Genomic DNA, 14,427 nt, shown 5'->3' on the forward strand with positions numbered 1-14,427 from the left:
GACAATCCCGTATTCCCATTCTTTCTGCAAGTAGGGGCTTTTTCTGCATGCGTCACGATTAATTTGCCTAACCAAAGCCTTATCGCGTTACACGAGATCAGCTGCATAAATTACACGACATCAACATGATGTTATATATATTATGTTCTCATTTCTCAAAATAACAAGTACTGTTCTATAGTATAGCCATCCATAATAAGATTGGTATGTTAAAATGCCATAAATTCTGACAATTGAGATCCATAGAGTAAACATTCCAACTCAATTAAATGAACAAGACATGCCGAACACTTCAAAAGTATGAATAATCGAGAGAATAAAATCATTGCTTACAACAGACAGAACAATATTAGTTTGATTCAGCAGAACAGCTAATTTAGACTCCAAACATCAAGTCCATGATCTTGGACACCAATGATTTTGTTGGGGAAGCAATGGTTCCTCCAGTCTGCCGTGCAGTTGAGTTGCCATTCTGCAGATAATAAGGGCGAGAAGGAGCTTTCAATGAGCTCACTTCTGAGTTTCTGGCAGAGGGTAGAGGTAAGGGCATAAATCCCTGATTCTTAAGCCTTTCATTTAAAGCTTGACGTTGCATGGGATCCAACAGTTTCACACCAACAATTAGCACTCCATTGATTTGCATTCCATTCTTGTTGAGAGCTTTATGTGCATCAGATCGATTCTGTATCAGCAATAAATTTGTCAAGTGATGTAACAGGCAGACAACAAGTTGGTTGCCAAACAATAGAAAAATAACTTTCAACAAGAGTATTGCAAGGTTTAAAAAAACGGAATTATGTCCTGATACAAAAATGTAACTCTTGCTTTATAAATAAAATTAATCAATATATTCAAGCAAGCAAAAGATTGCTAACCTGATACAAAATGTGCATCCAGTTAGCATCTCTAGGACCAGGAACATGTTTCAAAATTTCACCGCATTTTTCAAATTCCCTTAAAACCATGTTAGTATCACCTGGGGAAAATCTGCACAGAAAGAACATTGTTAGAAGGATGTATATTGGTATATAAATAATACAATGTTTAACTCTATAATATCCCTATGATTTGAGAAAATGTTCTTTTGTCACAGATTTGTTTATCAAACAGTGAAAACACAAAATGTCATTTGGCTCGCCCTCATGTCACATCTCAAAAATAGCCACAAAAGAATCTACAGGTCTCAAAAAAATATTTAAGAGCATATTCTCCAAGCTTTAAGAAAATACATTAAGACTTAAAGCTTAAAACAATAAACAATCTAAAAATTGAAGATCATAGAAGTGAAGAAAAAGGGATGTTTAAAAATAAAGCATCAAGGTCAACTATCACCGAAAAAAGGTCTTAGAATGAGTACAGACAAGTAAAATATGTGACGTGTATCCCACCCCCACCTCTCCGAAAATTTCAAATAAAAAAAAAATTATAAGTCTATGCATTGCCTTGCCAACAATGTCACGTGTCAAACTCTTATGAGTTGTTTTTAAACCAAAAAATCCACACCTCTCTTCACATCAAAACACAGTTCGTGTACTTCTATGAAATTGCCACAAACACTCTTAATTCTTTAGGTATTGTTGACATAATCAGGAATCTCACAAACTCATAATTTTTTATCTCCCAAGGAACCAACTGAAAATAACATACTAATAGGAATTTTTTCTATTACACAAAATTGGGAATCTAACCCAGAAATTACAGAAACAGAAATGGAAAATAACAATCACTAGGATAGCTCTTTGTGGTGCTAACTTCCTCACTGCCTAAAGGCCCCAATTCCTCCTTTTGTCTACCCTCCCCCTCTCTCCTTGTAATAATTTTCACTAACAAAATTCACACCTTCCTCAGTCCTCTCTGCCACATTGGTATGCCCATGTGAATTTTCCCTTCATCCACCACCATACTGTCCACATGGTCATCTGGTGCCTAATGGCCATTACTCCTATATGCCTATCACATACACACGTGGCAATTCATTTGCAGCCTTTCAGAGAGTTATCAATAGTTTTCCACAAGATATCCATAAATAAAACTTTCTAGATGCAGTAGTTTAACCCTCATTGAGAAAGATTATACCAACAAACTTTGCTGGTAACTCTCTTGGCTATCACAGGAATTTTCATTTTATCACTAACAACTCTGAGAACAACGAGAATAAGAAGCCTCTCCTAAAATCAAGTCCTATATTGGAAGACAGAACGGTGATAAAGTTAATAAACTAATAACCAGTGAAATATTACAAATTTGCGTAGTAGACACTTTTTCCCCTACTAATAAGCACAAGATAAATTTAGTCAGAAATAACCGTACATTGTTCTTACTTCTTACATTGCCCCATGGTCTTTCCATTTGGAATAAGCTCTAGTTATGCTTTAGGAAACATGGATTTGGTCACAAGTGTTTTGAGAACTTCTCTTGATTTTTTAGGACTAAGGAAGCAAAAACCTATGCTGATATTATATTCACACTTTTCTAGGTATGATTGTAGTAAAATGTGTAGAATTCAAAGGACAACTGTTTATAATTAGATTAGATTTATAATGGAATTCATTACATGTATTACTCAACAATAGACAAACATAAATGCTAAAGCAGAGTTAAGACATACCCATACACAGTTACCCATTCTTCCTCATTGAGATTCCCTGCTGGCAAAGAATTTCTTTGAACCTCAGGCCTTGCCACTTCCAGCGGTGGAGGAAGAGTTATCAGAGCACCAGGCTGAACCACACCCTCAACTGGCGAACTTCTTCCCTTCTCATCTTGTTCCCCACCACTCTTTGCAGTTGTAGGTGACCACCAACTCAAACCTGGCGAGCCCTGTTGGTTTTGTTGTACCCCTCTCAAAGCATAAGATGTGCTGGCCTCAGATTTGCTTTTCACTGGAGTAGAAAACTCCTTATTTGAAGTTTGGATGGGAGTTCTAGTGTCTGACTTAGTCTCAGGGGATATTTGATAATCTAGTATGCCTGATTCAGGAGAAAAGTTTGATCTGTCTTCCAAGGTGAAAACAGGAGGCGGAGGAAGGTCTGAACTACCAAAGTTCTCACGCCATAGTGAAGATACTGCAGCTGCCTGACTGGGACTCGAAAATTTTCCTCTACGGGCAGAAACAGGTGAAGCCAAATCCTGGAAAAATAAAGACTGCCTACTGGATCTAGGAGTTCTTTGCACTGTGGTGCTCATGTTATTTATTTAAGGGAACAGAATTAATACCTGCAAACAAGCCAGACAGAATGGATGCATGAAAACCAAATTGACTGAAAGAGGTGAGCTAAGACTAAGAGTTGGTTCCTCAGTATTGACTATTGAGCAATGAGGAGATTTAATTTAACACAGAGCTAAACTCAAAAAGATTACAAAGTACTTCCTAGGTAGAATATTGGCACATTTCAGAACCTACACAAATTATCTACTCATTCAATTATTTTCATTTTCCCCAGCAACTTAAACCAAACCAAAAAAAGTAAAAAAAAAAAAAAAAAAAAAAACAAGGATTGACATTCCAACGTATTCGTGATTTATTGAACATGTGCAGATAATATCAACCATTAATTTTCTCATCAACTACTGAGATTACTTAATGTACCTCAGAGGAGCCTAATCCACGAAAATGAATAGGCAATCAGCAAATTGTATAAGTAATTCGTAAAAAAAAAACACATTTTAAAAAATTATGAAATACGTATATAAACAGCCATTTTGCAAATTAAGATGTAGAAACAGTGAGAAATTAGAGAATTGAATTGAATATATGCCACCACCCCAGGCAAAAAAAATCGAGGACGAAGAACGTGGCTATGAACTAGGTGGAGCCGTGATTTGGGCATCTAGAAGCAACCGCAATAATACTTGAAACTACATCAAACATAAATAAATAAACAGATAAATCGTTTCCTATATGACGCATTTTCTCATTCGCGTCAAAACAAAAAGGGTTCTGAATTCCTCCTTGGGAAGCTGAAATTCAAACGGTATAGACTGTGCACAAGAAAACGAGAAACAGAGAAAGAGAGAGAGAGTACCTAATCCTGAAGGGTGGTATTGAATGTGATCGATTGGAATCACAGATGTTAAGTTGATTGAGACTGAAAATTTGGAGGTTTTAGAGTTTTCCCTCCCAAACCAAAGCGCTGAAGCTCGGCAAAAAGGTCGAAGGGGCAGTGCAATTTAAAAAAATTTCATTTCAAAACCCTAAATCTCCTTTTCTCTTTTTTATTTTCTCTCCTTATATATTTTTCCTTTTTGACGCGCCGTTTGAATTTCGAACTCGTCAATTTTTTTAAAATAAACTTAATAGGATTTAATTTAAATTTGAAGCACACATTTTTATAATTTCCACCAATCATTATTTTTTATAATTAAAACTACTAATTTCTATAATATTCTTTTCAAATGTTATCTAACTAGTTGAAAATATAAAATATTTATATTACCGATAATATATTTAAATTAAATCAAATTTAACATAAGCAAAATTGGAAATATTATAAAATGAGAATGTAAAAGCATCAAGGTCTAGAAATTTGCAGCTCAAAATAGTTAATTAAAATTTTCCCCCAAAATTATCTCATTTTTCTTTGGTAGTATCTCTTGCCTAGGTACACAGTTAGTCTTGACTGTACTTAATGGTAAAAATGTAATTAAGTCGAATTAACGATAAGTTATTAGAGTTTGACTTATTAAATGTTTGATTAGTTTATTTGTTTAATTGATCAAACTTGAACTTGAACTAAATTGTTTTAAAATAATTCAAATCCAAACTTTACAAGACCGCTGATGTTAATTGCTTATAAATAATTCATTTATTTAAATTGATGATGAGGATTTTACCTGTAGTTGTTAGGTTTGGTTGTATTTTTGACATCAAAATATTACTTTCTCTTGAATTTTTCTCCTAATTTTTTTCACACATTTTTTCTCTTATTTTTTTTCATAATGTCATGGATTTTATCTTTTCATCAAATAACTGTTATTTTTGTTAGTTAACGATTTATGTGGCAACATTAGCCATTTAACATGTCAATGTTGTTAACTAACATGAGACTTTATTTAATGATGTGACATTGACATAATAACATATAATTAGGAGACAAATTATGCGATATTATGAAAATCCACAGCCATATTCATGGTTCGCATTACTACAATAATATTTAGGAAAGTCAATGAAACATCAACACTTTGCTTGGAGAAAAGAAAGGGTACACTCTTACAACAGCAAAACCCCCATCCATACTAGCATAGAATTGCAAAAAAGATAAATAATATCCAAATTTTCCTAGGCCACTCACTACACTCTTATGCTTTGGATTTACCCTATGTTTACGTTTGGATGGATCATGCCTCGGTTTATGAAAATGTTTCGCGTATGCACAGATTGTATCCAATGCAATTTTTACTTCCTGCCCTACCCAACCAACTAGGTAAACATTAGTTAACGATATGTTAAGTTGCATATGCACATTTAGTGAAACTTTTGGCTCCGACCGATATTTCAGGAAAAGCCTTGTATTAGGTTACATTTGAAATTTATTTCAATTTCATAGTAGTATTGGATGTTAAGTGGAGAATACTTAATTGGGTTGGTTCTCCCCCCTTAATCTCTTAATTAAAGGAGGGTTCAACTCAGCTTCTCTGATGTAAAAAAAAAAAAAAAGAAAATATTTAGTAGCACTTTAAGTGCAGAGTGCCTGAGATTACTGATGAAAGGGTTAAAACTTCAAAGGATGTTCAATTATATGGGTTGTAGTGCACTGCATAGAATTTTGTTCTATCTTTTGCCTATAGCATAGGCCATTTTGTATTTGGTACCTATTATGCCTGTCATATTTGCAAGTCAACTATTGATAATTCTAGTTATTTTATGAGTTGTGAATTATGCATATTTTTGTTCTTTTAACCTCAAGTATAAATTCATTTTGTACCTGGAGCCTTAAAAGGAGTTATTATTTGCAAGTCATTTCATTAGTTTGAATAAACTTTAATTGAATTTGGTTGTTGCAGGCATTGTCGGTGTTCACTTTTGCCAACCAGGCAGGGCTTGACATGCTGTAGACTACCTTAGATGCTTTACAAGATATAACATTAGAGAAAATATTTGATGATCATGGTCGAAAGATTATGAGCTCAGAGTTTCAACAAATTATTCAACATGTATACGAATTAAACATGCATTGATTCCACTGCCACCAGGCTTGTTATTGGATTGCATTTTGCTTTTAGGCGAGACATGCACATTTTTTCTCTTAAATAATTATGTTTTAGCATCATTCTCAAGCTTTTTATTGTGCTTTTAAATGAATTATTTTAATGGAATATTGAAAACAACACGTGGGAATTAAAGGCTGATAGGTAGCTTCTAGAATGGGGCCAACTCAAAATGAACACTGCCTATGCTTCATACGAAATCCTCCAGGTGAGTGGGTTTGCAGGTCGCCCTTTTGGGCCTGCTAATGTTGCTGTCGTTGCTGTTAGTTGATGCCCTGTTCTGCATATTGCTATCATTTTATAAATCAAATATCACATCCCTATTAACAAACATCGTCATTACACTAACAAAACTCCTGACTAAATTTAAAGTGGTATGTTTATTTACATTGAAAAATGTAAAATAATATATATATAGATTGAATTATACCGATATAATTTTGATAACTATTATATTATTCTATAATTTTTAACTGAATAATATTTTTTTAAAACTCAAATTAAAAGTTCATTTTACATAAATTACATATACAAAATTTTATATTAATCCAAAATCATTTGATATTTTGTTCATATAAATTAAAATTGATGTAATATAAATATTTTAAAATATACTAGAATATAGATTATTTTGATTACTTTCTTGTTTGTCTTTGATAAAATTTGACATAAATAATCTTAATAATATATAAATATAATTCAACAGTTAAATAAATAAAAATTATATTTTATATCAAGTTATAAAAATAATATAATAATTATTAAAATTACATGTAATTTGATTCCTCCATATTATATATATATATATATATATATATGAAAAATGATATGTTGTTTAAGTTTTAACACTTATACCATATCTCATCAATTCATTGAAAATTAAGATTAGTGGTATTTCCCCAACAGAACACACTCTACGCAATAGAAATTTAATTGATGAATATGTCCTTTCTTGTTCCCTGGTGGCTTCTTAATCTTCGAAATCGCTATTCTATTGAAGTTTCATCTCGTTTCTGGATGCGATTTTTCTGCAACTTGACCAAAGTGGAGACCGTTCAAAGAGGGGCCGAACCTTTTCAATTGGATAAGGTAACAAGAACAACAATAATTACAATTACTATGTTTTTCGTGATGGAGTGTATGGAAAAATAAGCTTTTTTTAATTGGGGTGATCATCCATCTATGGCCACGAATGTTGTTGAAAATGGGTGGTCTTGATTTGCTTTCTACAAGACTAGCATCCGTTGTTAGGAGTGTGCCTTTCACTAGGAGCGGGAATGATTTTCGGTGAGAATTACTATATTGTATTCTCTTGGGGATGAGTATGAAATGTTGAGATTATTAGAAAGGTGAGAAGACTAATTAAGTTTTTGGTTCATGGTAACAACGTAGAGAGTGTCAGGGTTACCAATGGCAAGTCACAAACTGTGGTGATGAGGATCAGAAATGAGAGAGCACGTGATCCACTAAACATAAATTTTAATGAATTGATTTTAGAAGTTAGATTAACTTATTTTAACGGATTAGATTTGATGTAAATTTTAACACTTAGACATGGTGTAAACGAATTATATATATATTACTTTATCATTGTGAGTTTTTTTTTTTTTTTTTTATGTTTTGGGCCTTGTTAACGAGCACTTTAACTAGTTACGAAATTACAGTGTGATTGTACTATAGCAAGACTAAATGTTATAAGTTTTTAATAAAAAATTACTTTTTTTATTTCTTAACGAATATATATCCTCATTAGGAACTGATTATTAGTGGTCTCCTTAACTTTGTTTAATTACCGAAACTACATTTATGAGTTGTTGCATTTGCATTTAGTATCTGTCATATTTATGTTTGAGGCGCATGGACCAATTCACTACCTTTAATTTACAGCCAGACTCTATCTATCAGACACTGATTGCAACTTTATTTAGTTGATATCTTAATCGAACCGATTTCTATGGCTTTCCTTTCTCCTTTTTAAGCTCCTCGTGAAATAAAATAAGTCAATGTTTGTGGAATAAGGCTCGTGTGACATAACTAGTCTCTTTCCTCCTTCATGTAATTTTTTAACGCAAAAGTAGAAAGTTTAGGCAAATATGTGTGGTTTTACCATGCCAGCATGTGAATACCCCACAAGCTGTATTGGTGCTTACCTCTGCTTTAATGGGATACATCTAATCGTTTTGCTTAAAGCAACACCTTTTTATTAATGGCAACCAACTTTGTTATTGTATGGTTATATTACATAGATACTTAAAACAGTATTCTGATAACAAGGGGGGGCTTCATGTCAAGATTCATTTTGGCTATCATTCTACAGTTAGATAAGATCAGGGACCGAGAAAAAAGAGATAAAAAAAAAAAGAGCTGTTGGAAAGAAAAACAACGTAATTAAGTATATATAGAAAATTGGATACACAATGTGTACTTTATTTTTTATGGTTTTTTATGTTTGTATATGTCTTCCTCTTATCTTTTATGTACATTATCTTATTTATTAGGACTATTGAAAAAGGGCAAATAAATGACAAGAAAAATAAAGGCATGTGGTTGCCTTAATATATTTTCAGCTAAAGACAGAAATGGTGCACGTGAACCTTGCAGAATTTCATTACCAATATATTCTAGCAGCCACAACTACAAAGTGTGGAAGCTCTCTTGGAAGTAAAATATAAAAGTGCGAGAGAAAAAATGGCACACATATATCACATTATATATACATGCAAATAATTACTTCAAATTTCGAAAAGCTATAATAGTCATTGTATTCTCATTAAATGATTTAGATCTTTCTCGAAAAAATCTGGCAAGTTCACGGACACTGAAACTGACATTTGCGTTTCTAAGATCCACACATGGTTACAATGTCAGATTCTCGGAAACAAGAAGAGCTACTACAAATAGAACCGTTCCTTCTAACTTGTTGAACAATTGTGGTACACGTATATCAGCATCAATTCTTCTTAAACCCCACTTAGAAAAATCGATCGATCGAGTTCAAATATCTTTCTTAGACCATTCAGCAAATTACACTAGTAATTAGCTAGCTAGCAATATGGCACCACCCCATGGAGAGTCTTTGCCTAGCTCATTCTCTAAGAACAACAACGTTAACATGTCGAAACCTCCAAGGCTCTCATCTGATCATCACATTCAAAGAACAATCTCAGACATCTCGTTTGAGCTAACCAAGGAAGGGATTGATTTGGCACTTCCACCAATAACTGAGGTTGTGGATGCCAAGTGTGAGTGTTGTGGGATGAGTGAGGAGTGCACGCCTGAATACATAGAGCGTGTGCGTGACAAGTTCTTGGGGAAGTGGGTGTGTGGGTTGTGTGCTGAGGCAGTGAAGGAAGAGTTGGAGAAAAATGGTGGGAAGAAGGAAGAGGCATTGAGTTCACACATGAGTGCATGTGTTAGGTTCAACAAATATGGAAGGGCTTTCCCAGTTCTGTTCCAAGCTGAGGCCATGAAAGAGATGCTCAAAAAGAACAAAATGGAAGGGAGAAGGGCCAAGTCCTTCAACCCAAGGGACAAAGGAGGACAAAAGAAAGGAGGCATTGCAAGGAGTTCAAGTTGCATTCCAGCAATCACAAGAGAGATGAACGGTCTCACATTGGCCAATTAAGTTCTTATTACTATAACCTTCCTTCAGTATTAATTAATTAATTAATTCCTATGTGAAGGGGACATGGTTTGGTATCTCTAATTATTTACCTGTTCCCATAATTACTTTTTTTTTTCCTACTGACTAGTGACTGCTCCAAGTTTTAGGGGATGAACATGCATGGCCCTATGTTCATGGAAAGAATTGAAGCCCAAGTTACCTTCTCATGAGTCCAAGGTTTTTTGGGGGTCTCTCACCACATTCTTGTTTTTGGAAGTTGTTGGTCCACCCGACTTGACTTCTTGTCTGCGTTTTTTTCTATTGCGAGGGTTTATGGTTTGTTTTTGGTCAGTGGCTTTTCTTGTTTGAGTTTGAGTTATTCAATGTGCGTAATAATGTATTCTGGTATTTTCAATCTCATTATGGAATAAAATTTACCTGATGCATTAATTTATATATAAGTAGCTTCTTTGATTAATTCTGTGTCGTGTTAGATGTTAGTGTGTTCAAACAGAAGTTATAATTTGTAACTTTTACGTGATTTTATGTTTTTGAGGTGAGTGTCCAAACACGCGCATAGCTTTGCCTCCCGTTTCAGAAACCCGGCGGCCAAGAGAGATTCTGTGGCTTGGAAAGTAACTGAGACATTTTGTTAAAAAAAGAAAAACTCACCAGTTTGTCTAAAAACTTGAAAAATGATTTAAATATAAAAGGAATAAATACATAAAAAATAAAGATACACATAATTGGCAAATTATATACACTGCTTAAATAAATATTTATTTTATTATTCTTTTATATCACTGTAGCACAATTACATTGAGTATCGTATCTTGTATTTGATGTTTACGAAACACAAAATTGGGTATCCAGGCAATTATTGATAGGAGATATGAACGAACGATATCGGTCATTATTTGTTTGTATAAATAATATGTTTAATTTTTTTATAAAAAAAAACGAATTATTTATCAACACAGATTCTAATAGTATTACACTCTACGGCTATTGAAAATATTGCCTAAGCAATATATTCATTAAACCACACAATAACACATATCCAGAAGGCTAGAATCTACACGATTCAAAAGGATACAATCTAAATTGCGGCCATATGAAAAAGGGAGATAATAAACGTGAACAAATGAAAATGATTTAAAAAGCAGAACGGTTACTTCTTCTATTCACTAACTTGCTCAAAGGCTTTATCTCTATGTACAAGGTCTCATCTAAATACTGGTGACAAAGGTTAAGAAAGGTGTTGTAAAGTATCATTTTCAGAGTATCAATTGGCATTTGTAGAGAAAAGATACGTGATGGGATTTTGATTGCAATAGTGGACAAATTAAAAATAAATAGGGAGGAGTGTACGTATACGTATGGGTAGGGAGTGAACGTCTAAGAGTCCAAAGATTTAACAGTTATATACCATAGTACATAAGAAAGAATACAAGGTATCTGAGAGAGGAGTATGGCTATTAGCTAGATAGCTAGGTACGTGATGGAGTTGGAGGTGGAGGTGAGAACGAGACAAGATTTGTTCGTTTTGAAAGAAAACAAATTATTGAAGAGATTTTGAAAAATGTTTACGGTTAAATCAGCTTAGAGCATGTTTGCTTTGCCCGTGAAACCACAAAAGTAACCAAGAACATACTTCTGAAAACCGAGGTTGGAGTTGCCTCACCGGCAATCCAAACACACACTTATACTTGGAATGGAAGTAGCGTTGAGTTCAGCTTACAAAAAGTCTTGGAATAGGTGTGTATATGTTTGGACGGAAGGTAACTTTAGACCGCATTCCAGCAAAAGCAGCAGCTATACTTAAAAATAGAGCTTTGCATCGGTCTAATGTAGTCTTTGTGAAAGTTAAGAGAGAAAGAATTTAACGCATCTTCTTTTAATGCAACATTTTTGCAAAAAACATGGATGGATTGCATTTCTTGGTGTGCAATTGATGCAACATTATTAAGACTCCTAAAATTCTCACTTTCTGCAATTCTCTGTTTTAATGGGATCAAGAGGAAGAGGTTTGCAACTTTCCGGTCAGTGTGGTTAGCAAAAATAAAGCAACATTTGAATTTTTCAGTATATAAAATTCAAAGTTAATGAAGTTAATCAATTTAAGGTCCTGGTCTTGGCTGATTCAAGATGTACAGAATTTAAATATTCAATTATGATCGAACTGGTACAATAATCTATAGGGAGTGTATAAAGGCTTCTTAGATAAAGCAGTAAGTTAGAATTAGAAGGGAATTCGGGGGAAACAAATAGATTGAGATTGATGGTTTCATTCAATTCAAGACAATTTTGGCAGGTGGTAATTTAGCTGAATTCAAGCCAAATGGTACTAGTAGGTGCATGGTTTTAGTGGATTTCAAGCATAATTCTGGTTGTTTTTACGCAACAAGGATTTCAAGCAAAATTCTGTTGGTTTATGCAATAAAATGGCGGTTATAGTGAATTTAGGTCATTTATTAATTATGTACTAGGGCAGGTAACTGTCTGTTTTCAATATAGGAAGGGTAAACGTATGCAAGATGCTTGTCTTTTAAGTGGAATTTGAAATTATCTAAAAAAGTAGAATTTGAAATGGTAGTTTGTGGTTTAGAGACCTATGTAATGTTAATTTTTTAACATATAAGATAAAGTTTTTGACTTTGCCTTTATTTAAGACTTTTTTTTTTCTTTCAAAAGGAACTTCATAATTAACCTTATAAGAAGGGAGAAAAGATACGGAAATATTTTTTTTTCGTATTTTGTGGTGCAATCTAACACTATTTCTTTAAAACTTTCTTTAACAAAATTAATTATAAAATATTTCAAAGAAATGACAATTGAATATTTTTAATAAAAAAATGCAAAAACATTCAGTTTTGGTCCTTTTTGTTGTTTAAACTAAAAAGAGATTAAAAAAAACTATTTCATTATTTTTTTAGGGTTAACCAAAGGCACAACCACTCTAAGTTAATTGCAATTATAACAGCAATCATAGATTTTAATTATGCTGCAAAATAAAAATTATACCTCCTAACGTCAAATTTATTGACTTAGATTGCACCACAAAATACGAAAATAAAGTAAAACTCAATTGATAAAACTAATTCCACCATATATAACATGTAAATATTTCCCCCAGTTAATTAAAGTCATGGTTTCATGAAAGATATTTATGGTCCAAAAGAAAAAAAAGATTGCACCTCCAAATCTGAAAGCGTGAGGAGTCGTCTAGTATGCATCGAAGGCTGTACAATCTGGCACTTTGGCTACCTAAATAAAGGTTCCACTTCAGTTCATCATAGTACTCCTTTCGTCCTCTCATAAAGCAAAATTAACCCTTCCCCTCCAATAATGTTAGGGTAAAAAATATAATAAAATAAAGAGATCTCATAAAGTAACACAGAAGATGCATGCACCAACCGGTCATTCTAATTCAACATATGATCGAATTTCCTTCTTCCCTCCCCCACTATATAACCCCATCTCCTCTTCCCTCTTGTCTCAACCCATTTCTTCACCTTTAAACCTCTCTCTCTCTCAAATTATTCGAAATCCAAAAAACAAAAACAAGTTTCTTATTATAAAAAATGAAACAAATAGAAATGGAAAGTAACGCATCAGCACTAGCAAAGAAAGTTTGGAGCATGGTACGTGTGGTGTTGTTCATGCTTCGAAAAGGCATAACAAAGGGGAAGCTCATGATGGACCTCAACATGATGCTGAAACGCCGCGGCAAGCTCGCCGGCAAAGCCATTGCCAACTTAATGTCGTCCCACCACCACCACAACCGCGGTGGGTCCCACAACTCTCACCACCTTAAGTTCTCTGCCCCAAGGGAGTACGAGTTCAGCTGCAGCAACACGCCCCACAACTTCTTCTTCCCCACAGCAGGGAAGCACCACCGCCACCACTTCTTCGCCTGTGTCCACGCGCCTCCGACGCAGGACGACGACGTTGTGACGGTGAACGCAATGAAGGCAGTGATGGAGATGCTCAACAACAACAACAACAACGACGCCGTTAAGGTTGAAGCGTCCCCTGCGCTGCCAGGGTTTGGACGGAGCCCTATGGTGAGGCAGCTTAGGGTTACGGACTCGCCGTTCCCTCTGCGAGACGCCGATCAAGACAACGACCACCTGGTCGATAAGGCCGCCGAAGATTTCATAAAGAGGTTTTACAAGGAGTTGAGGAAGCAGGATTAATTTTTTCTCTCTTTAATTCACCCTATCTACCTTGTTTTCTTTTTTATTTTCTGTACCTTCATTCTCTTTTCTTAATCATAAATGTGATCTTTACTTCACCATCATTTTTGGATATTTTCATGTTGCCGTACGTACTTGTCCCCCACTTCTGATTTAAGATTAAGATGGATTATGCGTGTTTTTAGTTTAATTTAATTATATATTGCTTACATACAATAAAAGAGGAACTCTTTAATTTCGAGCTAAATATAATCGATCTCATATGTTTATATCAGTGATCTATATCGTTTTCTTTCTTTCAACTTAACTTATGTTTTTTCTTTTATTGCTATACCCGCAACTAGCTAGCCAACTATCACTTTTTTCTTTTTCCTTTTCCTTTTCTTTGTCTAAGGCCTGAAGGGAGTAAGGAGT

General features: G+C 34.2%; 3 protein-coding genes across 3 annotated transcripts; 2 read left to right on the forward strand and 1 right to left on the reverse strand.

The window, feature by feature from the left end:
- Positions 1–189: 189 nt before the first annotated feature.
- Positions 190–4,194, reverse strand: LOC114385761 (nuclear pore complex protein NUP35-like). The gene is made up of 4 exons (XM_028345824.1): positions 4,026–4,194; positions 2,609–3,216; positions 876–987; positions 190–682 (listed from the first exon to the last, which is right to left on the reverse strand). The coding sequence occupies exons 2-4, from the start codon at positions 3,184–3,186 to the stop codon at positions 377–379; spliced, it is 996 nt and encodes a 331-aa protein (XP_028201625.1). The 5' UTR covers positions 3,187–3,216; positions 4,026–4,194; the 3' UTR covers positions 190–376.
- Positions 4,195–9,137: 4,943 nt separating this feature from the next.
- On the forward strand, positions 9,138–10,270 carry LOC114387383. The gene has a single exon (XM_028347563.1). The coding sequence runs from the start codon at positions 9,263–9,265 to the stop codon at positions 9,833–9,835; it is 573 nt and encodes a 190-aa protein (XP_028203364.1). The 5' UTR covers positions 9,138–9,262; the 3' UTR covers positions 9,836–10,270.
- Positions 10,271–13,311: 3,041 nt separating this feature from the next.
- Positions 13,312–14,203, forward strand: LOC114386903. The gene has a single exon (XM_028346971.1). The coding sequence runs from the start codon at positions 13,399–13,401 to the stop codon at positions 14,011–14,013; it is 615 nt and encodes a 204-aa protein (XP_028202772.1). The 5' UTR covers positions 13,312–13,398; the 3' UTR covers positions 14,014–14,203.
- Positions 14,204–14,427: the final 224 nt, after the last annotated feature.

Source organism: Glycine soja, chromosome 15 (genome assembly GCF_004193775.1).
Source record: "Glycine soja cultivar W05 chromosome 15, ASM419377v2, whole genome shotgun sequence".
NCBI classification, from domain to species: Eukaryota; Viridiplantae; Streptophyta; class Magnoliopsida; order Fabales; family Fabaceae; genus Glycine; species Glycine soja.